A 26989-nucleotide genomic window follows, 5' to 3' on the forward strand; every position below is an offset into this window, starting at 1 on the left:
TACTAGGGGTTCCTTGAACAATGAGCAATTTCTGCCTCTTAGACAAGTAACCCCTGACTTTTTATTTTTTTATTTTTATTTTTTTAAGTTCTTTGCAAAGCTGTCCATACACTATACAATCCGATTGCCTGATTACCTTTAGATCTACCAACCACCATGTAATGTAGGGGGGGCCTGTGTGACCTGATATACAATCCAATTTCTAGGTTTGTCCTCATATTACACAATTTTGGAAAAAGTGAGAGATTGTACAATCAGAGTGTGATGTTCATGGCCACCCTAGGGCACTGGTCACACTTCATGATTTGGGATCAATGGCAGAACCGCCAAGATTCTGCCCACCATCCCATATCACAGCAGAACGCACAATGCATTTTTGCGTGCTCTTATTCTTTAAGGGACACCAAATGTGATGCGATTCTGATGCGATCACCACGTAGCGATTGCAGCAAAATGCGAGTTTTAAAAAACGTGCTACGTTTGTCGTCAAAGAAGGAGCAAGAGCTTGTTTTCAGGTGACAAACACGCATAGGGTAGCCCATGAAGTGAATGAGCGGCCCTCTGTGCAACATAAGAAATCACGTGTAAATCGCAGGTAAGAATACTTGTTCCTGCTTTGCGAAAGTCACCTCAAATAGAAAGGAACATTCTACTGGCTGATCATTACACAAATGTACCATGAGCTGTAGAAAAAAAAAAAAGTGGTTATTTAAAGGAACATTTAAAGGGTTATTTCAAGTTGCAAGGGCTGAGAAAGGCTGGTCTGCCCTTTAGATATTATTCTGCTAGTAGCTCTGGCCATATGCTGAGAGTCTTGTTCTATAGTAGGACACCACCTATTGTTCTAGTAGGAAAATGCAGTTTGTAGAGCGTACGTCTCAGGACCCAGACACGGGGCTCTACAACACCAGCACCGTCTCCCAGTAACACCCTATGGATCAGATAACATATGGATGTTTGTAGAAGACACGTGTGCTCCGTGCATGCTCTCCAGCTCTCCAGCCCTCCCGCCATCAGTCCCCGGCCAGCACTGACCTCTCTTGCTCCGTCTCCATCGGTTGGCTTGGCATTGGCTGTAATCCACACAGTTCAGGATGATGAGGGCGAAGGGGAACAGTTTGAATTGCATTGGTGCAGGTGTGAACCGCGGGCTTAAAACAATAAATGAGTAGACGGCTTGGACGTCTTCTCCGCTCCGAGACGTTGGCTGCCCTCAGCAGTCAGGACAAGAGCTCTGGCTCACAAGCCCCTCGCTCCACACTGCCATGTCCAGACGATCTCCGTAGACCTGGAGAAAAAAAAGGGAATGCAATGCGTTTAATCGTTAAGTGGCTACTTTCGGGAACGGTTACACTACAAGCAGGGTCGTAGATTGGATCAGGCAATGTTGAGGGTTAGCAGTAGATGGATGATGGCCAGATATCACCGGAGAAATTCTACAAGCTGCTGGAAAATCTTTGCAGGTTTATTCCACACTTTTCTACGGAGGGTATGCTGGTCGATGGGAACGGTGGCTTGGGTATGGAAAGGTGACAGCAGGCACTATGGCCACTATACAGGGGCATCTCAAATCAGTCAAATTAATTTTATGAATTTAGATTTTTATAGAGCTTCTCTCTCCGGGGACCCATTGTGCTGTTGGCAGCCATTTGGGCGTTCTCAGAATATTATACTAGGAGCATTTTAGACAGGAGCCAATTATCCTACCAGCGGGTCTTTGGAAGGTAGGAAGATACCGGAGCACCCAGAGGTAACCCAGTCAAGCACAAGGAGAACATGCAAACTCCTTGTCCCGAGGACAGATGTCCTGCCCTGGGACTTGAACTGAGGACTCCAGTGCTACAAGCCAGAAGTGCCAACCACTAAGCAAGTGGTCCACATCCAGCATTTATATAGTATTGACAATGTACACAGCAGTCTACATTCACATCAGTCCCTGTCCTCAAGAAGCTTACAATCCAAGGTCCCCAATTCACATACTAAAAGGGAAATTTGGAAAGAAGCCAATTAACCTGCCAGCAGGTTTTTGGAGTGCAAAAGGAAATTGAAGAGCCTGGAGGAAACGCATACAAGCACAAGGAGAACATGCAAACTCCATGCAGATAGTTCCCCCGGCTGGGATTCAAACGGAGGACCCCAGTGCTGCAAGGCAGAAGTGCCAAGCGCCAACTACGTTGGTTTTATTCCCTAATACAAGTTAAAGTAAAGGGAAACATTAAACACCCATATACACTGGATTTAACACCAGGGATATCAGATCTCAGCACGTGCTTAGTAAGAAAGTGTAAAAGGAACCAGGAATGGGAAATGTACATATTGTATCAATTACTTTACATTTTCAGTTTTGGAAATGAAACTTCAAAAAGATAAAATGTTATTGGCTCTATCTATGTAGAAGTCTACATATCCTCTTAGTGTGTATAAATCTCCAAAACGCTATACCTATTGGCTCCATATGGATTATTGCACTTCCCCCATTTCATCTCCTCTTACTGAACAAGTCCCAATACTAGGTGTGGGCAAACTGCTTCACTAAGGCAACTGGAGGGCTACAACAACAAAGCCTGCTGGGAACAGTAGTCCTCCCATTTCTGGGATGAGGCAGTCTGCCTGAGCTTACATTGCTCTACTAATTCAATTGGCACCTCTCCGTGAGCAGATAAATCAGTCAATTAGCATCTCTATCAGGTACCGTCTTGCTGCATCCTGGAGAGCTCAGCAGACTCCAATCTACTCCGACAGTCCCCGTTCTTAAGCCAGCTACACATTATACAATTTTCCTTTAGATTTACCAAAACCATATAATAATACGAGGTCAAATCTAAACACTTTTAAAACATTGAATGCCATCAGGTATGTCCTTACACTACATTGTTAAAGGTAAATCTAAAAAAAAAAATGTTTAATGTGTAGCCAGCTTAACTTTGGAAAGGTTCCGGTTTTTGGATCCGGATACCAGACAGGTCCCTGATCTTGGAGCTTAACTCTGGAGAGGTCCCCTTTCTTGGATCCTAAACTTGGAGGGGTCTCATTCCTAGAGCCAAACCCCATACAGGTTTCCCCTTTTTGTAAAGCCTAACCCCATACAGGTCCCCCTTTTTGTAAAGCCTAACCCCATACAGGTCCCCCTTTTTGTAAAGCCTAACCCTAGACGGGTCCCCCTTTTTGTAAAGCCTAACCCTGGACAGGTCCCCCTTTTTGTAAAGCCTAACCCTAGACAGGTCCCCCTTTTTGTAAAGCCTAACCCTAGACGGGTCCCCCTTTTTGTAAAGCCTAACCCTAGACGGGTCCCCCTTTTTGTAAAGCCTAACCCTAGACGGGTCCCCTTTTTGTAAAGCCTAACCCCATACAGGTCCCCTTTTTGTAAAGCCTAACCCTGGACAGGTCCCCCTTTTTGTAAAGCCTAACCCTGGACAGGTCCCCCTTTTTGTAAAGCCTAACCCTGGACGGGTCCCCCTTTTTGTAAAGCCTAACCCTAGACGGGTCCCCCTTTTTGTAAAGCCTAACCCTAGACGGGTCCCCCTTTTTGTAAAGCCTAACCCTAGACGGGTCCCCCTTTTTGTAAAGCCTAACCCTAGACGGGTCCCCCTTTTTGTAAAGCCTAACCCTAGACGGGTCCCCCTTTTTGTAAAGCCTAACCCTAGACGGGTCCCCCTTTTTGTAAAGCCTAACCCTAGACGGGTCCCCCTTTTTGTAAAGCCTAACCCTAGACGGGTCCCCCTTTTTGTAAAGCCTAACCCTAGACGGGTCCCCTTTTTGTAAAGCCTAACCCCATACAGGTCCCCCTTTTTGTAAAGCCTAACCCTGGACAGGTCCCCCTTTTTGTAAAGCCTAACCCTGGACAGGTCCCCCTTTTTGTAAAGCCTAACCCTGGACGGGTCCCCCTTTTTGTAAAGCCTAACCCTAGACGGGTCCCCCTTTTTGTAAAGCCTAACCCTAGACGGGTCCCCCTTTTTGTAAAGCCTAACCCTAGACGGGTCCCCCTTTTTGTAAAGCCTAACCCTAGACGGGTCCCCCTTTTTGTAAAGCCTAACCCTAGACGGGTCCCCCTTTTTGTAAAGCCTAACCCTAGACGGGTCCCCCTTTTTGTAAAGCCTAACCCTAGACGGGTCCCCCTTTTTGTAAAGCCTAACCCTAGACGGGTCCCCCTTTTTGTAAAGCCTAACCCTAGACGGGTCCCCCTTTTTGTAAAGCCTAACCCTAGACGGGTCCCCCTTTTTGTAAAGCCTAACCCTAGACGGGTCCCCCTTTTTGTAAAGCCTAACCCTAGACGGGTCCCCCTTTTTGTAAAGCCTAACCCTAGACGGGTCCCCCTTTTTGTAAAGCCTAACCCTAGACGGGTCCCCCTTTTTGTAAAGCCTAACCCTAGACGGGTCCCCCTTTTTGTAAAGCCTAACCCTAGACGGGTCCCCCTTTTTGTAAAGCCTAACCCTAGACGGGTCCCCCTTTTTGTAAAGCCTAACCCTAGACGGGTCCCCCTTTTTGTAAAGCCTAACCCTGGACAGGTCCCCCTTTTTGTAAAGCCTAACCCTGGACAGGTCCCCTTTTTTGTAAAGCCTAACCCTGGACAGGTCCCCCTTTTTTGTAAAGCCTAGCCCTGGACAGGTCCCCCTTTTTTGTAAAGCCTAACCCTGGACAGGTCCTCGTTCCTAGAGCCCAATCTCATACAGGTCCCTGTTCCTAACCCTAGAGGAGAGGTCCCTCTCTTGGATCCTAACCCCATACAGGTCCCTGTCCTTGGAGGCTAACCCTTGAGTGGCCCCTGTCTGACTAACATTGATCATCTATGCAAGAAGGTCCTTTCTAGCCATATTACTAGGTTTTAAAAAGAAGTATAAAAAAAATAAAAAAATAAAAAGCTCTATCATCCATTCTGATACATTTACTGGGATGGGATCCAGACAATAAATAGTCCCATTGGAGTAAAGGGAACCTGTGACCTACAACTACAAGTTCCAGTAAGTCCTGTGGTAGTTTGGTTATCAGGACTGGCAATTCCCCACTAGTAGGTGTTATGGTGGTCATACATATGGACTAGGACTGTACTACATACGAGGGATCGCAACAAGCCATTCATTATTGATTAATACATTGAACACGGAGTATTGATTTAAAATGCGATCAGAAATGATCTGTTAAAGGTGAGAATTTTTTTTATTGATCTCAATTGATTGGATCTCAAAAAAAAATAAAAACACCCCCTGATCATACATGTAATGTTTCAATTGTATGAGAATACAAAGATTTGATCAATGTGATTGCTTGGCAGTCACACTCCTAACTGCTGTAAACAAGTTGTCCACTTTGCAATACAAATCAGAGCATAATATCCAGAATTAATAATTCTGACCATATCGATCGATCCCCCTCCTGAAATACGTGTTTAGTGGATCAAATGTTAATTTTCTTGCCAGATAGAGCTTCTCAAATAGAAAATGTGACCATTGAAAAGAAGCGGTCTGTGCCCACAACACACATTGGTTTATTTGGAAACAATTGATAAAAATTCCATCAGCCAATCGATCAAATAAATGGTCTGTATATTTATGATTCTTATCCTAAGAGATCTTTTTAGTTGCATGGCATGATGGATTGTATGATCACAGCGATAGGTGTGTGGCCACCTTTAGGCTGATCACACACACACACACACACTACAATCCGATTGTATATTTTTGATCTATAGCAGCAACTAATAGTACAAGGACCTGCCTGTTGTAATACTAAATGGATGGATTGTTTAGTCCTCATATAACATAGTAAAATGAGATTGTACAATCAGATTGTATATAGTGTGTGGTCAGTTTCAGACAGGTTCTCTTGGTTTAGGGGACAGAAATGATGATTGAAATAGCCAATCAATTGATAGAGAATTGGATTTCGATCAATAGCTGGAAGATGCAATGGCAAGTGATTGATCACATCTCTGATTTTGGAAAAAATAAAGTCATAAGTGATCGATCACATCGGTTTCCACCATACAATCCCATGATCTGATAGATTAAAATACACTAAATACATGAACAAAGTACGTCAGTGCTGCCGATCAATAATCAATGACTGACTGCGATGTAAATTGATCTGAAGGGAAGGTATATCTAGTAGATTGTCGATTCGATCATTCTGATTAAATCAGACATGGATTGGACGATTAAAAAGTAACGTGTATGACCACCATAAATCTCATCCCAATCGCAGATCATCCACACCACAATAGGGGACTACAAATCCCAGCAGATCACTTTAAATGCCCCGATCTCCCTGATGATGATCAATAGAAGATCCACCTGTTCTACATCCCCCCCCCCCCCCCCCACACTCAGGACAATCTCCACTTACCCAATCCCTGTCCGACCAGCGATCACACTCCAATAATCCCTATAAAGCCCAGCAGAGCGGTGAGAGATCGGACGATGAGAGATCCAGCACAGGTCCAGCAGAAGTTGTGTGTCCGGCCACTTTCCATGCAGAGATCGGGGATGATGATCGGACGATGTATGGGATGTCAGCGCTCCTCTCCGCTCCGATCGCACTGTGAGATGTGGGCAGCTTTGATGGTCGGGTTATGTAGGTGGTGCTCTCCTCTCCTCTCCGCTCCTCTCTCTCTCTGGTCCATCAGCTGCAGCTTCCCCCGGGGTCCTAAATAAAGCGGAGTGCCCTCCGATCATCTCCTCCTCCTCTTCCCTCCTTCCTCCTCCTCCTTCTATTACACCTCTCCTCCTCACCCACACACACCGATCACCTCTGTGCGATCACAGCCTGACCACATTCCAAGACCCAACCAACACACCGTTCAGCTCGGACTTTTATCCGTTATACGAACTTGCTAAACCCGGAGTTTTGTTTGGGAGATTGGAAAGGGGTGCACTGTTTTTCTTTTTTATGACAGGAAAGGGTTAAAAAAAAAAATTAAAATCATTTTTCTTTAATAAATTGCTAAACCCCGAGTTTTGTTTTTTTGGGTGGTAGGAAAGGGTTTTTGTAATAATAGGAAATGGTTATACCCCGATTTCTTAATTATTATATTTTTTTGGGAGGAGGTTATAATAGAAAAGAGGTAGTCTCTGATATATATATATATATATATATATATATATATAAAACACTTTTTTTATGGTGGGGGGGGGGTTAGAAAAAGTTTAGACCCTCATATTATTATTTTTTTTGGGGGGGGGGGGTTGCTGGGAAGGGGGTTAAACCCTGATATTTTTATTGGTGGGGGGCGAAGTTATGATAGCAAAGGGTTAGACCCTGATTTATTTATTTTTTGATGATAAGAAAGGGTTAAATCCTGATTTTTTTTTTATTTTTTTTGGGAGGGGGTTATATTAGGAAAGAGTTAGTCTCTGGTAAATATATATTATTATTTTTTTCTTAATTTGAAGGGTCGGGGTTAGAAAAAGGTTAGACTCTCGTTTTTTTGGGGGGGGGGGGGGGGGTATAGGAAAGGGTTAAACCCTGATATTTTTTTTTATCGGTGGAGGCAGGGTTATGATAGCAAAGGGTTAGATCCTGATATTTTATTTTAGTTTTTGATAGTAGGAAAGGTTTAAACACAGATTTTTTTTTGGGGGGGGGGGGGGGTAGACCCTGATATATATATTTTTTATGATAAAAAAGGGTTAAAGTAAACCCTAATCATCTTTTTTTTTATTTTTTTATAGGACAAGGTTAATCTCTGATTTATTTATTTATTTGATGATAGGAAAGGATTAAATCTTTTTTTTTGTGGGGGGGGGGGGGGGGTAATGATAGGAAAGGGTTAAATCTTTTTTTTCTTTTTTTTGGGGGGTAATAATAGGAAATAGTTAAATCTTTTTTTTGGGGGGGGGATAATGAAAGGAAAGGGTTAAATCTTTTTTTTCTTGGGGGGTAATGATAGGAAAGGGTTAAAACTATTTTTTTCTTTGGGGGGGTAATGATAGGAAAGGGTTAAATCTTTTTTGGGGGGGTAATGATAGGAAAGGGTTAAATCTTTTTTGGGGGGGTAATGATAGGAAAGGGTTAAAGCTTTTTTGGGGGGTAATGATAGGAAAGGGTTAAATCTTTTTTTTTCTTTTGGGGGTAATGATAGGAAAGGGTTAAAACTATTTTTTCTTTGGGGGGTAATGATAGGAAAGGGTTACATCTTTTTTTGGGGGGGTAATGATAGGAAAGGGTTAAAACTATTTTTTCTTTGGGGGGTAATGATAGGAAAGGGTTACATCTTTTTTTGGGGGGTAATGATAGGAAAGGGTTAAAACTATTTTTTTCTTTGGGGGGGGGTAATGATAGGAAAGGGTTACATCTTTTTTTTTTCTTTTGGGGGTAATGATAGGAAAGGGTTAAAACTATTTTTTTATTTGGGGGTAATGATAGGAAAGGGTTAAAACTATTTTTTTCTTTGGGGGTAATGATAGGAAAGGGTTACATCTTTTTTTTTTCTTTTGGGGGTAATGATAGGAAAGGGTTAAAACTATTTTTTTATTTGGGGGTAATGATAGGAAAGGGTTAAAACTATTTTTTTCTTTGGGGGTAATGATAGGAAAGGGTTACATCTTTTTTTTTGGGGGGGGGGTAATGATAGGAAAGGGTTAAAGCTTTTTTTGGGGGGTAATGATAGGAAAGGGTTATACCCTGAATTTATTTTATAATAGGAAAGGTTAAAACCTTGATATTTTGATAGGAAAGGGTTAAACTCTCATTTTTTTATTTTTTCATTTTTGAATGGTAGGAAAGAGTTAAACCCTGACAAGTGTATTCTTTGCTCTGTGTCTGTTTTTTTTTTTGGGGGGGGGGGGTCCATAAACTTCCCTTTCTGGAGATCCAATAGAAAGAAGAACCTCCCTGGGGGGCAGTCTGGTCTCATTGCTCAGACCTCACTGCCCCTCTGAAGAGTGATCTGCAGTGGAACGGTTTTCAGAGGGCATTTGATAGGTGGTGAGGAGGTGATTTGTGAAGTCTTTATCGCTGTGCCCGTCAAAAACAACAAAGCACGCCCATCCCCTGCAGTTAAAGAGGGTGGTGGTTGGGAGGGGGGCGGTAAAAGTGCAGCTCAACCATGGCGTTTTCCTGCCCCCAACCACTAGTGTGAACAAGCTTTAAAAAGGGGGAACCGCAATGGACCGCACACACTTTGGTGGCCACACACACTTGCAATATTTTTTTTTTATTGATGTGTGATAAAATGGAATCAGTCAGGGCAGGACATTCTTGATCATGGATTGGAAGCACTGTTGTACTGTTTTCGTGAATACGATTGTATTTTGATTGATCAGATTATGGTATTGCACGGTGGAAACAGAGACACGATCGATGATTTATGATCGTTTCTTCCAACTATCATCTGAAATCCACTGCCCTGTGTGTGGCAGATCAGCAAATGTTTTGTGTACAGTTGATCAATTATTCCTATCAGAAAAGATCGATCATTGATTGAACGGTGTATGGCCACCATTAGTGGGCTGCGACTCGCAGTGTAATTGTGCTCACATCGTGTGTGCAGCCCTGAGCGGGTGCTTGCCCTTTATTTAGGTGGGTGGTCGGCTTTTACTGCCCTTCTGGGGCGGCATTCACACATCTTTGGGTATTTAACATTTTTTTTTAGTTTTTGGTTAATTTTTTTAAGCATTTGGCTCCATGCACACTGGATGTTAAAATAACGTTATAAAGACGCCAGTAGCTTTGCAGTGAGTCTTTCAACGTTTTTTTATTGTTTTTGCAACAGCATTTATTAGCTGTTTTTAGCATTTTTTAGCTTTTTTTTTTTTTTTCAGTGGTTCAAAAACATTAAAAAAATGATGTTGAGCGGCATTTTTGAGCGTTTATCGATGCTTATCAGCGTTTATGATTGTTTAGCGTTTTTAGTGGTTAGAAGGCTTTCAGAAAACAGCCCATAAACTCCACTGCTGATAAAAGCTCAAGCAACGTCCATGTGTGTATGGCCACATAGGATAACATAGAGTGAAGTTTATGGGCTGTTAAAAAAAAAAACGCCCAAACTCCAAAAAACGTCCATCTATGAGCTCCAGTGTGCATGGAGCCTTCAACAAGCGTTCTTGAGCATTTTTTCAGGTTTGAGGCTTGAGCATTTCTTTTGCGTGTAAAATCATGCAGCGTCTTTGCACGTTTGTGTATGCATTTTTCATCACAAGCGTGGGGCAGCCCTTTGGTTTCAACACATAAGGTGAAAAAATGTGCCAAAGTAGCTCATGTAGCTTTTTGAGCATTTTTTTTTATACTGCGCATTTTGACAGATTTGTGAAGCATTTAACTGCTTCCCACCCGGCATATAGTCAAATGACAGTCGAGCGGCAGCTCTCCCATTCTGACCCCTAGGGGCCGCACTGCGGCGCAATATGTTACCTGCTATGAGGATACATGAGATAACCGTTGATGGTACTGGGCCTACCCGGCACCGCGTGATTGCTGTGACCAATCATGGCGATCACATGACAGCTGTAAACAACGAATGGCTTCCATATATAGCTATTCATTGTGTACTATTGTGTTGATCTCTGTGATTGGTCACAGTAATCACATGGTACAGACAGGGTCGATCACAGTGCATCTGTACCATGTGCTATGAGGATGCATGGGATAACTGTTGATGGTACTGGGCCGACCCGGTACCATGTGATTGCTGTGACCAATCATGGCGATCACATGACAGCTGTAAACAACAAATGGCTTCCATATATAGATATTTATTGAGTTGATCTCTGTGATTGGTCGCAGTAATCACATGGTACAGACCAGGCCAATCACAGTGCATTTGTACCATGTGCTGTGAGAATACATGGCATAACCGTTGATGGTACTGGGCCAACCTGGCACCATGTGATTGCTGTGACCAAACATGGCGATCACATGACAGCTGTAAACAACAAATGGCTTCTATATATAGCTATTCATTGTGTACTATTGTGTTGATTTCTGTGATTGGTCACAGTAATCACACAGTACAGACAATCACAGTGCTTCTGTACCATGCGATAGCTGTGACCAATCGCAGCTATCACAATAGTACACACTGAAAGTAGAACTATAGGAAAAACGTTTTTTTGTTTTCATTTTGGATAGAACAAGGGAGGGTTATAACCCCTGTAAAGTTTATTTTTGCCATCTGTGCCCCATTGCGGAGATTTCCCTTCACTTCCTGTCCCATAGCCAAACAGGAAGTGAGAGGAAATCCCTTAAAATGATGGGAATTTCTTGGGGAACCCCAGGTCACCAGAACTAGTGTCCCCATTGGAAGATTTCCCCTCTATTAATTTTCTGGGGACAATCCTGGGATTTTCTTTTACTTTCACTTTCATTGATAATGGTACACAGGACAAATAAGCAGGGGCACAGACAGCAATAAAAACTGACAGGGGGATTAATCCTTCTTCCCTCTATCTAAAACGGAAAAAAGTTTTGCCTTGCCCTTGTTATACTTTAATGAATAGATGCCATTCATTATAAGGATTGCTTATAACAGTGATTAAATTATCACTGTTATAAGAAATCATAATGTAAAAATAAAATCCTGATCACCACCTCCCCAGAACAGTACAGGGTTACTAAGGCACTGATCTGGTCACAGTATGTAAAATAAATAAATAAATAAAAGAATGGTAAAAAATTGAGAAGAATTTTTTAATTTTTTTGTTTTGTTTTACATACTGTCACCAGTTGGTGTAATTGATCACCGCCACACCAGTCACATGATAACGCCTCCCTGCACTGGTGACAGTATATAAAAAAATAAATAGTTCAAATGTTTTATTTATTTCTTCATTTCCCAAAAAATTGTGACAAAAATTTACCATACTATACACCAGGTCCGTGCCCCAACCCCCCAGGCCGCGGACCTGTTGATGACCGGACCGCACGGCAGGAGATAAGCGGTAACAGCGGTCCGCACAGGGCTATCGCAGACTGCGGTTGGCGCTCACCTCCTGCTGTGAGGCCATGCCCATGTGTCCTCTCCCGGATCCTCCACTTGCCCGGCCGACAATGTCACCCACTCAGCAGGGCAACGGGGGGCGGGAAGAGCTGCAGATCGGAATGGAGAGCTCCTCCCACCCCCTGCCCTGCTGATAGGATTACATTTTTGGGTGGATGGGGGAGCCGGGAGAGGACACGCAGACTGAGCACAGCCTCTGTCCTGCCAAAGGTAGGAGTCATAAGCAGGGAAGGCAGAGATTAGATTGGGGAGAGAGGAAAGGGAGGCAGACTGCAGGGGCACTGTGATATAAAGGGGACTGCACTGTAAAGTGGGCACTGCAATACAAAGGGGCACTGTAATATAAAGGGGACTGCACTGTAAAGTGGGCACTGTAATACAAAGGGGACTGTATTATAAAGGGGACTGCACTGTAAAGCAGGCGCTGTAATATAAAGGGGACTGCACTGTAAAGTGGGCACTGCAATACAAAGGGGCACTGTAATATAAAGGGGACTGCACTGTAAAGTGGGCACTGTAATACAAAGGGGACTGTATTATAAAGGGGACTGCACTGTAAAGCAGGCGCTGTAATATAAAGGGGAATGCACTGTAAAGGGGACTGCACTGTAATATAAAGGGGACTGCACTGTAAAGGGGACTGCACTGTAATATAAAGGGGACTGCACTGTAATATAAAGGGGACTGCACTGTTATATAAAGGGGCACTGTAATCATTACCGTGCCCCTTTATAGTTCAGTCCTCTTTATATCACAGTGCCTCCTTTAGGCCCCTTTCACACCAGTGGACTGATCAGGTTTGTCAGTCCATTTTTCAGGCAAACCTAATTGGATCACCCATTGTCCTCTATGGGGTGGTGGATGTCAGCGGACATGTGTCCGTTGACACCTGGCGGCATCCAATCCGGTCCACTAAAAACAGACGGATGGGAATACATTCGCCATCAATCTGGCGGAATGGATGACAATCATATGAAAACGGGCATGCAGTCCGTTTCCATAGAGGAGTAGACACGTGCAATTTGTTTTGTTCCGAATTCGTTTTTGAACGAATTTCAACAAATGAGTTCATTCGGAAATACCTGAATTAACGAAAACCCGCTTACGAATTTATTTGAATATTCGTAAATTAGAAAATCGGAAATCCGGAAATTCGAAAACCCTAAAATAAGGACGAAAATTCAAAAAGAACCAAAGTCTGAAAATAAGAGCGATAATTCGAAAACCTGAAAATGTAAAAATCTGAAATAACTAATAATAACGTAACTATTCAATTCTAGGTATTGGAATTTCCTTTCAAATCTGGCTTTTAGTGAATGTAACAAATATGAATTTATCCAAAGTTACGAATTATCCAAAATAACAAATGGCGTATCTAAATGAATATAATGTAACAAATTAATAATAATTATAATAATAATAAACGTTTTATTATTACTTATTAATTTGTTCCGTTCCATTTGTTTAGATGCAGCATTTGTTATTTCAGATACATTTTTAATTATTAAATTCACTAACAGTCAAATTTTAAAGGAAATAATTTAATAGTTAGTTATTGTTAGTTAGTTAGCTATTATTTCGAGTTTTCGTTCTTTCGGATTTTCTTTCTTATTTTTGGATTTTCGAATCTTCAAATTTACAAATTTATAAATTTCAATCATAACAAATGACCCGAAAAAATAAAAAAAAAACAAAACGAATGAAACGAAAAACAAACACATTTTTCGACAGTGCACATGTCTATAGAGGAGAGGAGAGCAGACACGGACCTGTCATCTGCCTGCTCAGCGGGGATTAGGGGAGAGATCACCCCACTGAGCAAGCAGATCCACTCCCTCTAAAAGGGGCCTTACAGTACCCTTTACACAGCAGTCCCTGTTACATTCATGTAAAGAGGCACTGTGATGTAAATGGGACTGCACTGTAAGGTGCACTGTAATGTAAAGGGGGGCTGTGATGTGAAGGGGAACTGAGGACACTGATATAAAGGGGGGGGGGAGGGACTGTGGGCTGAGGACAGACTCCCTGAATATCCCCTCCCCCCAACGCCATACAGCTCCCCCCCGGGAAAATCAGCCGCTGTGAAATCAGTCCCTGGTGCCGAAAAGGTTGGGGACCGCTGCCTTGGACTGTCTACTTTCCAAAAAGTGGTAATTTGGGGGACATTTGTACTGTCCTGGCGTTTTAGTTTTTTTTTTTTAAGAAAGGAGATTGCATCAGGATTGATCAATTTTTATATATATTTATATATAGTAAAACCTTGGTTTGAGAGTAACTTGGTTTGAGAGCGTTTCGCAAGACGAGCAACATTTTGTCTTAAAGTGGTTGTAAACCCTTACAAACCACTTTGACCTACAGGTAAGCCTAGATTAAGGCTTACCTGTAGGTCCAAGAAATATCTTCTAAACCTATACGGTTTAGGGGATATTTGCCCGAAGACTGGCACCGCTGTCTACGGCGCATGCGCCGTAGACAGCGGCGCGCAGGCGCACTGAGCGCGGCATTTCCAACAACGGAGCTGCCGCGCGCGTCGGCTCCCGTGCGCATGCGCGGGAGTGACGTCATCGCGGCTCCGCTGAATGACTGCGGCGGAGCTGCGAGACCCCACCGAAAAGATGGATGCGCCGGACTACAGGGGACAGCGGTGACATCGCTGGCTCCTGTGTCAGGTAAGTGACACATAATGGGCTACTATGCGATGCATAGTAGTCCATTATGCTTTGCCTTTGCAGGGAATGAAAGAGAAAGTAAACCCATCAGAGTTTACTTCCTCTTTAAATTTTGTCTTGATATACAGATAGCGTCATGTCACAACTGATTATAAAAGAGAAGGGAGGCGCTTCCAAGTGTAGCAATATGGTTACATTTAATGAAGGTACAACATTTAGAAACATATTGCTACACTTAGAGGCGCCTCTCTTCTCTTTTATACTCTGTAGTTCCTCCTGGATTTGGCTTCTAATCCCCTTGTGGAGGCTTCCATTTGTGGATGGACATTTTATGGTTACACAACCTGATCACATTACTATAATCTTTTTATATGGACTATAAACTGAAGGACCTCTGAATAAATGGTTGTGGAATGAATTGTCTGAGTTTCCATTATTTCTTATGGGGAAATTTACTTTGATATACAAGTGCTTTGGATTACAAGTACAGGTATGTTTCTGGTTTGAATTATGCTAACAATCCAAGGTTTTACTGTGTATATATATATATATATATATATATATATATATTTATCTATATATTCAATATACAGTACAATATACACCATAGTTGGTGGACTCTTTCATACAGACTAAATAATATACACTGATTTGGGTTATTTTCACCAAAGAAATGTAGCAGAATATATTTTAGCTTAAATTTATGAAGAAAGGGTATTTGAAAAATATTAAAACAGAAAAGGAAAATGCATTTTTTCCAAAATGTTCAGATTTATGTATATGTGTGTATATGTGTGTGTGTGTGTATGTGTGTATATGTATGTGTGTGTGTGTGTGTGTGTGTGTGTGTGTGTGCATATATATACAGTATATATATATATATTATAAAATAGAATATATATGCTAAATATATATTATTTAACAAACTACTACAAACCCAGTGGAGATTAAATATCACTAAAAGAAAGCTCTACCTGTCTCAAAAGAAAAAAATTATAAAAATGTCATTTGTGTACAGTGTTGCATGACCGAGTAATTGTCATCCAAAGTGTGAGAGCGCTGAAATCAGAAAATTGGCCTGGGCAGGAAGGGGGTGAAAGTGTTTGGTATTGAAGTGGTTAAATGTGTGGAAAACTGTGTGTCTGCTTACCACATTTGGCATGCCATTAACAATGAATAAAACTACAAGCGCGAGATGCGTTTATCGCACATGTTCAATAAATGCTCAGGTGTTAATTGAATTTTTGGACCCATTCACACCTAGCAATTTGAAACATACCATTCTTGTGCTTTGTGGGACACACATGGGGCGGCCCATTGACGTCGATGGGTTTGCGCTATGTGAGAGAAACACGGCAAAGTAGCTCATGGAGCTTTTTGCCATGTTCCAGCTTGTACTTTTTGCAGCATTTGTTGCACTTTTTTGCGCATGGTAAAACGCACTTGCGTGCCACTTTTTGGGTGAAATTAACAGTAAATGGTGCCACAAGTGCAACATGCTGTTTTTTGCGCATTCTAGAATACACAGACGTGAACCAAGCCTTAAGCCTCGTACACACGATCAGATTTTCCGATGAGAAATGTGTGATGACAGGCTGTTGGCGGAAAATCAGACCGCTTGTACGCTCCATCGGACAATTGTTGTTGGATTTTCAACAGACAAATGTTGGATGGCAGGTTTGAAAATTTTCTATGGACAAATGTCTGTTGTCGGATTTTCCGAGCGTGTGTACACAAGCTTAGAGTACATCACTACTGGCATTTAAATTGAACGATGGAAAATGCACCTTTTTTGGTTTGTTGCACTATTGCATTTTTTTTTTCCTAGATCATGATTGCATCATTTTAAACAGTCTTCCACTTTTGTTCTAACACCATTCACAGTGACCTTGCCGTGTTGCATTTTTTTCTGCACGTTTTTGGAGTGGCAGTATTTTCAATGGGTCTCCTTCCTCCCCAAACACGCCAAAGAAGCTCATGTACCAAATTTTGGCACTGAGCCAGGCCCATTTGGCGTTGCATGTTTTGCCATGATTTTTGTGCATTTTGTTGCACGACAATCACGGCAAGATCGCACTGCGTTTGGGGTGCCATATGAAATCATGGCACCGTTTCTAGTGTTTTACTGTGATTCTGGAATTGCAGGAAGCATCCTGCAATTCTGCCTTCGATTCAAATGCTCTCAGGCGTGAACGGGGCCTTAATGCATTTACAGTCATTCAGTCTTAATGCCAGTGAAGGTTGCATTCAAACCTAAGTGTTTTGGGAATGTGTGCAAATTCGCGCAACATTTTGTGCATTTTTGTGTTTTTTGTCACACTTGTGGCACAAGTGGCTGCAATCAAAGGGCAGTCCTTTGATTCCAATGGGCTGCCTTACATGCAAAAAAACACGCCAAAGTAGCTGATGTAGCTTTCTGAGCATTGAGCTTTGTGCATTTTTATGCATTTGTTGAGTGCTTATTGTGCGTCTGCTTTCTTGTTTAGGGTGTTATTAGCAATGAACGGCGCTGTAAGTGCAACATGCATTTTGCAAGCGTTCATGAAAAGCTCAGGTACAAATGAAGTCTAAGGCCTCGTTTACACTTGTGGTTGTGATTACCGTAGTGACGGTGCGTCCATTAGAGGCGCCTGGGCGCCACCCCCTCTGTCACGCCACCCCCTCTGTGTAGAATGGATAGATTCATGCAATGCATAAATCTATCCATAGCCGCTGTAGCTCCACCCCAGACAGCCTGAATTACAGCAGCAGGGGTGTTTTTTTGAAGCACCCGATTAGAGCCACAGGCTCTAATAGTCTTCAAAAAAGGTGGATTTGGAGCGCAGAGCATTGCGCTCACAGTCCACCCAGGTGTGTTAGAAAAGCAAATAAATATTGGCTTTTCTAACACTGAACCGCCTCTCAGCTAATCAGGATGCGCGGGTCTAATACCCGTCACCTGATTGGCTGAAGGCACAGGCACTTCAATTGGACGCCTAGCAGGAAGGAAGAAGAGGCAAATGGAGGACACAGGAGCCATCACCTGCTCATCCCACCATCCCACAGCTCGCCACCGTCACCCGCTGCCTGATCTCCCACCAAGATGGGGTAAGTGTCGGGCAGTCAGCGGGTGGGGGTCACAATGGCTGCATTTGATGGGCACAAGCGGCTACATTTGACAGGCACAGAGCATTTATGGGGCACAAGTGGCTGCATTTGATGGGGCACAAGTGGCTGCATTTGATGGGGCACAAGTGGCTGCATTTGATGGGGCACAAGTGGCTGCAATTTATGGGGCACAAGTTGCTGAATTTGATGGGGCACAAGGGGCTGCATTTGATGGGGCACAGTGGCTGCAATTTATGGGGCATAAGTTGCTGCATTTGATGGGGCACAAGTTGCTGCATTTGATGGGGCACAAGTGGCTGCATTTGATGGGGCACAAGTGGCTGCATTTGATGGGGCACAAGTGGCAGCATTTGATTGTTTTTTTTAATTATTTTTTAGTTTGTTTGGGCCCCCCCAAAAAATTTGGAGCACTAGACGCCACTGGATTACCGCCCTCTGAAAAGTGATCCCCTGCAGCTGACAGATTGAGGTAAAATGGCACCTCATGAGACTTCTTTTTAACCTTTGAAGCACCGCACTGTACCATGCGCATTACACACAGGGTCGCAGGGTGGTTGCAGTGGAGCCCCATTCACTTAAATAAGTTTTTTTTGATGGCAGTGTTGCCCCCTGAATTTGACATGGGATATAATTTTCTCCAAGACCAGCATGTTAGGTAGGTGGTCAGGAGGTGGCAAAACCGTGACTTATCTACCTCTGGCTGCAAGTGTAAATAAGACCTAAGACCATTGTCACCAAAACCAGTGCCCCATTGAAAGATTTCCCCCTATATTCCCGTTCTGGTGACAACTTTAAATCTGAATTCCACAATTAGGCCACTGTCGGCAATAAAAACCTGATGAGGGTTCTAATACTTCTCTTTATCCAGAATAAAATTGGCTTTACATAGATAAGCTTTAACCAACTAATGACCTGCCCTGTGATTTCCTCCTGCCTTAATGTTTTTGATGGTAGGAAAGGGTTAAACCCTGAAAAATTTATTCTTTGCTCTCAATGCCCCTTTTGGGGAGATTTTCCTAAACGTCCCATCCTGGAGATCCAATAGAAAGAAGAATCTCCTGGGGAGGGGGGGGGGGGGGCTCATTCTCATCGCTCAGACCTTGCCACCCCTCTGAGGAGTAATCTATGGTGGAACTGTTTTCAGAGGGCATTTGACAATTGGTCAGGAGACGATTTGTCATGTTTTACCGCCTGTTTTAACCCTAAAGCCCCATACACACTATCAGATTTTCTGCTGAGTTTTTCCTTCAGATTTACCAAAACCATGTAGTAGAAGGGCCTGCCTGATTGCATACAAATTGAAACTCCTAAGGTTTGACCTCATATTATATGGTTTTGGTAAATCTGAAGGAAAAACTCAGCAGACAATCTGATAGTGTGTACGGGGCTTTAGGATTAGTTCACACTTGTGGTGCTCTATAAAGAGCGACAGTGTTGTATCGCCTTCTCACTACCTGCTTTAGCCCTTTAATCCCCACACTAGCGCACTGCAACTGTGTGCATTGCTCAAGATTGTAGGGAGGTTACAGAGAGACCCCATTCACTTAAGTAACAAGTGGTAAAATTCCTAGAACAATTGGGGCAGTGGTGGCTGTTGCTCAAAAATTTGAGGGCGCTCAATCGAACAATCTGGATGGTAGCGATCCATGGCCTTACCTTGTGCAGGGAGGAGGTTGTTGAGGGAAGACCCAGGGCTGTTGCTTCTCCTCCTGGCTGAACAGGAAGTGGGTCCTGACACCGGTTTGGCCGTGAGTCCTAAGACTTCCTGTCAAATCAGGTCTTAGGACCCGCTTCCTGATTGGTCGGGAGGAGAAGCAGGAAGACATTAGCAAATATTAATTTGCTAATGTCACACAAGTGGGTGAGCCCACCCTTTTTGAAGCCAATTGGAGCCTCCGGCTCTAAACATGCTTCTAAAAAAAAAATTGCCCAATTGCAGGGTTTTACCACACCTTCGCCCCCCCCCCCCCCCCCCAACCATTTGTGTGAATGAGTCCTACCCCTTCACTTGAATGCGCACGGGTGGGGTTTCCCACACACGCACAAAGACTGCTAACAGGGGAGTCTGAAATCTTCCCTATGTATATGCATGTGGCAATGTGCTCTTCCAGGACCCAGCAGCTGAGCAAAGCCCACTGGCACATTTGGGCATTTGGGCATGTGCCGTAATGCTGGATGACAAGGGGTGGCGAAGCCACCAAGGGCAGCAGACTTAAGTTCCAATTTAAATACCCCAGAGGATCAACTGCACATAGAATTTGTCTCCATTAAAATCTGTGTTTTGGTTTGGAAATAAGATGTAATTTTTATTTCTGTCATGGCTGGCTGTAGCTCCACCCCAGGCAGGAGCCCAAATTATGCATGTTCCCCCTATGAGAGAACTCCAGGCAGTACTGAAGATCAAACCCCCTCTCTGCGGCCCTCCTTGCTGTCTATCCCTGTTCTTTCTCTTCTCGCTTCTTTGTACTGGGAAAAGACACAACCTCCCACTGCTGCCAGTTGGCTTGGAGGTGATGACTACAGTAGTAGCTGGGGAAGTGTGTTGTAAATGACTGTGATGGAGAGAAATGCTGTCAATCACAAAAAAACACGCCAACAGCAACACAGGCTGGCAACTACTACTGTAGTCCCTCTTGGACAAATGTAGCTGCCAGCTTGTGTTTTTATAAATTACAGCGCTGCTCTCCAGCTGCCATCATTCATAACACAAACTGCTAGATATTACTGTGGTCATCACACAGGCTGGTAGCTACTACATTTGTCCAAGAGAGACTACGGTAGTAGCAGCCAGCTTTAAAGTGGTTGTATACCCTTTTTTTTTATATTTTTACCTACAGGCAAGCCTATAATAAGGCTTATCTGTAGGTAAAATGAATATCTCCTAAACCTGTACGGTTTAGGAGATATTCACTTTGCATGCAACCACTGACATCAGCGGCATATGTGCTGTGAAGGTCCGGCTGAAGGTCTGGCAGACGCTGCTGGACCTTACCGGAAAGAAGTTCTACGCACATGCTCGGGAGTGATGACCTTGCGGCTCTGGCCACTCACACCCAGGAACCCGAAAGACACACAGAGGGGAAATGTCAGCTCCCTCGGCGGTGACCAGGATCAGCTGCCGGCACCTCGGTAAGCTGCCGGTAAGTATTTCATAATGAGCTAGTATGCGGTACATACTAGCTCATTATGCTTTTGCCTTACAGGTTTTTTAAAAAATAAAATTTTGCAGATATACAACCACTTTACCACTTTAATGATGTCGACTTGTGTTTTTGGGAATGGCAGTGCTACCCTCTAGCCATTGTCGTTCACAACACCAGCTGCTACTGTAGTCATAACTGGCAGCAGCCGCAGATCAAGGTCTTTTCAGAGTACAAAGGGAGCAGGGAAAGGTCATGTCTACATGGCAAGGAGGGCTGAGAATGTTCAGAGGAGGACAGGGGGCTGTGCGGACTCTCTCTGTACTCGGAAGTCCGTTTCCTTGCTCCAGCGTTGTCAGATAGTGGTGGAAGGGTGCGGTTGAGCTATCTGACCATTCAGCTCAGCAGCCCCTGCCAAAATATTATTGGGGACAATTACTATGTGCATTGGGCCCCCTGGGTGAGGTTTAACAACTTCTGATGAGACTTTTTTCTTAAATGCCTAGCTGCAAACAGAAATTAGCATATGAAATCAAGATGAATTTACTGAAAACACCCCAAATTCACAATGGTGCTGTGATCAAATTCCAACTATCAATAATCCAAAAAAAAGTGCATAAACATCACATTAAAAAAAAGTCCTTAAATAGTCCATAAATTTGTGTAAAGAAAAGCGCTGCATTTTCTCCCAAGCTTTCCGCCACACACCACTTGTGCACATGAAAGGCCTCTCCCTTCAGGAAGAAACTCACTGGACCTCTATGCCACCTATTCTTATGACTGGCATAACTTGCTTTATGTAAAACCTGTGACGAAGTCCAAAGCGATGAAACGCGTCGGTGAGTGGCTACACTGCAACCAGAAGTGATATTTTTTAGATTAACCCCTTCACGTCGACTTAACAAATATATGCAGCCTCACTGGACTGGGCTTATTGCCGCAGGGTCACATATATGTGTATCTGTCTTTGTGCTGTCAGCATGCTCCCAGCACAGAGAATGGGGTCTCACCGAGAACCCTGGGTCCCGTACTAACGATTGATACCCAGAACTCCAGATTCCGGGTCACCTGATCACTGTGGTAGCCTCTAATTGGCTGCCACAGTGATCAGCCACTTCGAAGCCTGCCCCTGTGTTTCTTTCTCTGTGAATGGAGAGGAAAGATATATTGCATCTTTCTCTCTCCTTGCAAAGAAAAAAAAGCGTATGTAAAAAAATAATAATAAAAAAATAAAAAGAAAAAAGAAAATAAAGAAAAAACACCTAGATCAAGGTTTGATCTAGGTCAGTGCCAGGGCATATTGTATCGGTCAAGTAAGGATCAAAGGTCAGGGTCCGTATATTTTAGGCAGGGTTTTAGGTAGGTAAATAGCAAAAAAGTAAAATGAGTACTATTGTTTATGGGCAGTACTACAGGTACAACTAATATACACATATTTGGTATCACTGCGATCGTCAGAAGCAGGAGAATTTATTTTGGCTTGTTTTTTAGGTTGTAGGTTATGCTAGTAACAAGAAATATACAGCTAATATTAAAAAAATATATATTACTATTTTGGGCCAGTTTTCTTTTGATAATAATAAAAATAAAATCAGGAGATATCAATCACCATTTACCACCAAATGAAAGCCCAATTTGTCCTGAAAAAAATAAGGTATAATCCACCTGGATGCATAAAATAGTTGTGATGATATGTACAGTTTTACTAACACACGTCAATGTTGCACAATTGTGTTTAGGTGTTAAACATTTTAACCCTTAGGCGTGAAGGAGTTAATAATAAGGTGGCAGCAGTGATTGGTATTATTGTTGGAGTTTGAAGGGAGTTAAATTGAACTTTGCGCTAATATTTTTTTTTTTTACTTTTATTTTTATTTATTGTTTTTTTATGCTTGAGCTATATACAGTGTGTGTGTGTATGTATGTATATATATATATATATATATATATATATATATATATATATATATATATATATGTTAAATTCACAGTTTATTGCACTCTGTATAAGAGTTTTTTTTTCTTTTGTATATTTTGATTATTTTACAAACAAGATATTGGTCGTATTAAACGGTTTGTAGCAGCGAGTAATTGCCAATACAAAATTGACCATCTGCCATGGCCCTGAGTATTAGACTGGAGAAAGATTAGAACCTCACGCAGATGCTCTCATAATTGTTCAAACACAAGATGGAACCTACCTGAGCTATCCTGCCAGGAGACTGTAAGCTGTGGACTGCCAATCAGAGACAGCAGAGGCATTCTCTGCTCTGAAGCCACGTGTATATACTCCGCTTGTAAACATGCAGCTGTGGGGAATGCTTCCCCTGGCTATGACTGGCTGTCAGCTTTCTAGCGGGAGAGCTCAGGCTGGTTCCCGCACACACACAAGCTCATCCCTACTGTACAGCTCCAAGTTCCCATGCACTTGAGCCCTTAAGCTGGCCATACATTATACAATTTTCTTGTTAAATTTTCTTTGGATTAAGGTTTACCTTTAAGTATGTCGTAGAAGGCCTAAAAAAAGGGGGTAAATTGGGGGACTCTGGGAAAAGGGAGGGGCAGAACAGTCGTCCCATCCCTAAAATGAGTTGTTAAGGAGGACCAACCATGGTATATGTAATAGGTGATATAAATTTTATTATGCAACAAGGTGTAGTTCAAAATAAAATAAGGCACAGTGGCCCACCCCTCCAAACACCATTAAAAATTGGTTAAAAAGGGATAGCGCTGTCACTTCAACAATACACACAGGATGTCGCTCACTCGTGCAGTCATACTGCAATCAGCCTAAGTAGAGAACTTCCAGATACCATGGCCTGGAGGTCTAGGTCTAGAGTAGTCTGGTACCAAGCACTAGTTGTCCCAATCGGGGCTAAATGTATGCTATTGGAACTGTGCTTCCCTCTAATATCATAGACACTACCATATTCTCATGGTTCTCAGGCATTAGGATATATTTTGGAAGACAGCCACAGAGTCATACAAAAATGATGTATGGGTAGCAGCTAGATAGATGGCCCAAACGGCTGTAGGGCGTATCTGGACAGTCTAAAGGTATATCCTCTCAGAAATAGAAAACTGAGTGGAAAAGTTTGAGTGATCATGAGTCCAATATTGGGTATGGATCCATATCAGGGCTAAAATGGAACAACTGTCATACAAGAGCCTTGATGATTGCATACAAATTGAAAGTGTTTAGAATTTACCTTTTATTATAAGGATTTGGAAAATCTAAGCCCTTGTACACGCGGTCGGAGAATCCGTCGGAATGTGTCCTATCGGACCGTGTTGTTGGATAATCCGACTGTGTGTGTTTTATGCATCGGACTGATTCCGTCGGAATATCCGTCGGACCCAATTTTCCAACTTGTTGGAAATATTTTCCGACCAACTGGTTCGATCGGACATACTCCGATCATGTGTAGAGAATTTTGATCGGACCAAGTGCCACGCATGCTCAGATCAAATTCCTACATCAAAGCTATTAGCTACTAGCCTGAACGTAGTCCCATCGTAACGAAATTACATCATCAGGTTCTGAATGATCGGATTTTTCGACAACTTAGTCTGACCGTGTGTATGCAACAGTTTCGGACAAGATCCGACAGACAAAAATCAGAATGGCTGATGTAGAGAAAAGAAAATTGTATAATGGCCATCCTTACAGATCAATATTGCAGCAAAAAAAATAAAAAATAAAATCTCTCCACCAACAACAGATAGCGCCTCCCCCAAACCAACCCATCCACACCCCCACCCTTTGGCAAAAACACATAGCTTTTTTTGAAAAGCTGAACTTGCACTTTAAGCAAACTAATCTTTTATTTAAAAATATGGAGAACAAATTGAGTTATGGTTACTCTTCAATATTTCATAATGAACTAAAATTGATGTGGATTAAGAGCCTTCAGCCAGGCTCAACTTCATATACTAAGGTTATTGAATATGTGAGCAGTACTGGAGGGAGCCCAGAGTTACATTTTCTCCAGGAATGGTAAGTTTCCCAGCCCTTCTAGAACTTTTTATCCATTCCGGCAAGACATTTATTTGGTTTTATGTCTACATATGTCCCAAAGTGTGAAATTCCAACCATAGTTCTAGCTCAGTTGATTATTTAAAAAAAAAAAATAACTGGATGCATTCCTAAATGCAGAAAACATAACAAGCTATGAACATTTAGAGTAGTAACACCAGATATTGTTGATCCAGGGAATATCCCATTTCCTTAGGGCAGAGATGGGAACCTGGGCACCCCAGATGTTTTGGAACTATATTTACCATGGTGCTCAACGAGTGCAGTAGCATCATGGGAAATATAGTTCCAAAACATCCGGGATGCCAAGGTTGGCCATCACTGCCTTAGGGGGATCAGGAAGGAATTTATTTCCTTTTCTTATTGCCTTCATCCAAATCACTTGGTGGGAATAGGGTGTATAGGGGTCTGTATCCAGAGGTTTTCAATTGATTTATTTACTTTTTTTTCAGTTGGTTGAACCAGATGGACATGAGCCTTCTTGCAACATATATAGAAGTGTAAATTCATTTTTTTCTAGACACTTTTGCTGGTCTCAAATTACTGGGACACACAGCGAAGGGAAATTTCTCCAGTATAACCATTTCAACCTAGGAAAGGATTAGAACTAGTGGTGCACTGAAATGAAAACTGCAGTACCGAAACCGAAAATTCAGGATGCACTTGGCCGAAAAGGACAGTTGTTTTTCAAATGTAGTCAGTTGAAGTCAATGGGATGCAATTTTGCATTGATGTCAATGGGACGCGATTTTGCATTGCAGTCAATAGGTGGCGCTTTTTCCTTGAAGTCAATGGGACGCAGTATGCCAATATCGGCACCTATTTTCAGCCGATCATTTTTAGTGGTTGATATATCTATGCATCCCTAGTTAAAACCTTTATCGGATGTTGTCTGTGTCCCCAACAGTGGGAAATCTCCCCAGTAGGGACATTAATAGTAATAAAAAAAAATGGATAGAGGTTCTCATTCTTCCTCACTCATTTACAAAAACATTTTGTCTGGCGTTACACTTGAAGTCCCATTTAACTTATGTCCTGTACACACGGTCGGACTTTCTGATGGAAAAGGTCCGATCGGATTATGTTGTCGGAAAATCCGTGTGTCGTGTGTGGGCTCTATCTGACTTTTTCCATCGGAAATCCTGATGGAAAAAGTTTGAGAGCAGGATCTAAAATTTTCCGACAACAAAATCCGATCCGACTTTTTCCGATCGTTTGTAGAAAATTCCGATGAACAAAGTGTCACATATGCTCAGAGTAAACTAATGCCGCGTACACACGGTCGAATTGTATGACGTACTTAGTCCGTCATACAATCTGGCGGACAATCCGGCGTACTTTCTACCGAACGGACTTGGCCACACACGGATACACAAACAGTCCGCCGAAAGCTTGCGCGATGACATACAGCACGTACGATGGGACTAGAAATAGGAAGTCCAAGACACAGCAAAGCCCTGTAAATCCTTTCTGGGCATGCGCCATTCTTAGTCCGTCGGACTAGCATACTGACGACCGTATTGTCTGCTGAAACCAAAGTACGACGGAAAGATTGTTGTGCAAACCGAAAATTCTTAGTACTCCGGACTGCACGCTGAAAAAGTCCGCTGAAGCCCACACACGAGCGGATTGTCCGCTGAAATGTGTTTCAACTGACTAAGTACGTCATACAATTCGACCTTGTGTACGCGGCACTAGAGAAACAAAACTATTGGCTACTAGCCTCTACGTAGTCCTGTCGTACGCAACGAACGTCACCTCGTTCCGAACGATCGGATTTTTCCAACAACTTTGTCCGACCGTGTGTATGCAACACAAGTTTTGGACAAAATCCGTCGGAAAAAAATCTGATGGATTTTGTGGTCGGAATGTCCGACCGTGTGTACAGGGCATTAGAATATCAGAGTTACCCTCTGCCATAGAAGTGTTTTATCAACATGAGTTCATACATGCTACAGTTTGCACAATGACCCTCTGTTTCCTTATTTCATTATGCTGCTTTGTATTTCATGCAGATATATTTCTCCTTTAAATTGATTATTTTGACAGTCAACACATGTTCTCCACATTAAAGTTATTTTTCATTTATGTACCCCCTCTCTTTTCT

The 26989-nt window shown here is 42.7% G+C and overlaps 1 protein-coding gene across 1 annotated transcript in view; it reads right to left on the reverse strand.

The window, feature by feature from the left end:
• Positions 1–6622, reverse strand: part of RSPO2 (R-spondin 2) — a 164021-nt gene extending 157399 nt beyond the window's left edge. The window contains exons 1-2 of the mRNA XM_077493173.1: positions 6340–6622; positions 1036–1288 (exon numbers count right to left, since the gene is read on the reverse strand). Coding sequence (XP_077349299.1) covers positions 1036–1129 — 94 coding nt within the window. The 5' untranslated portion in view covers positions 1130–1288; positions 6340–6622. The remainder of the gene's footprint in view (positions 1–1035; positions 1289–6339) is intronic.
• Positions 6623–26989: the final 20367 nt, after the last annotated feature.

This window comes from Lithobates pipiens, unplaced genomic scaffold (assembly GCF_037356315.1).
Source record: "Lithobates pipiens isolate NorthernLeopardFrog02 unplaced genomic scaffold, aLitPip1_a1.2 Scaffold_19, whole genome shotgun sequence".
NCBI lineage: Eukaryota > Metazoa > Chordata > Amphibia > Anura > Ranidae > Lithobates > Lithobates pipiens.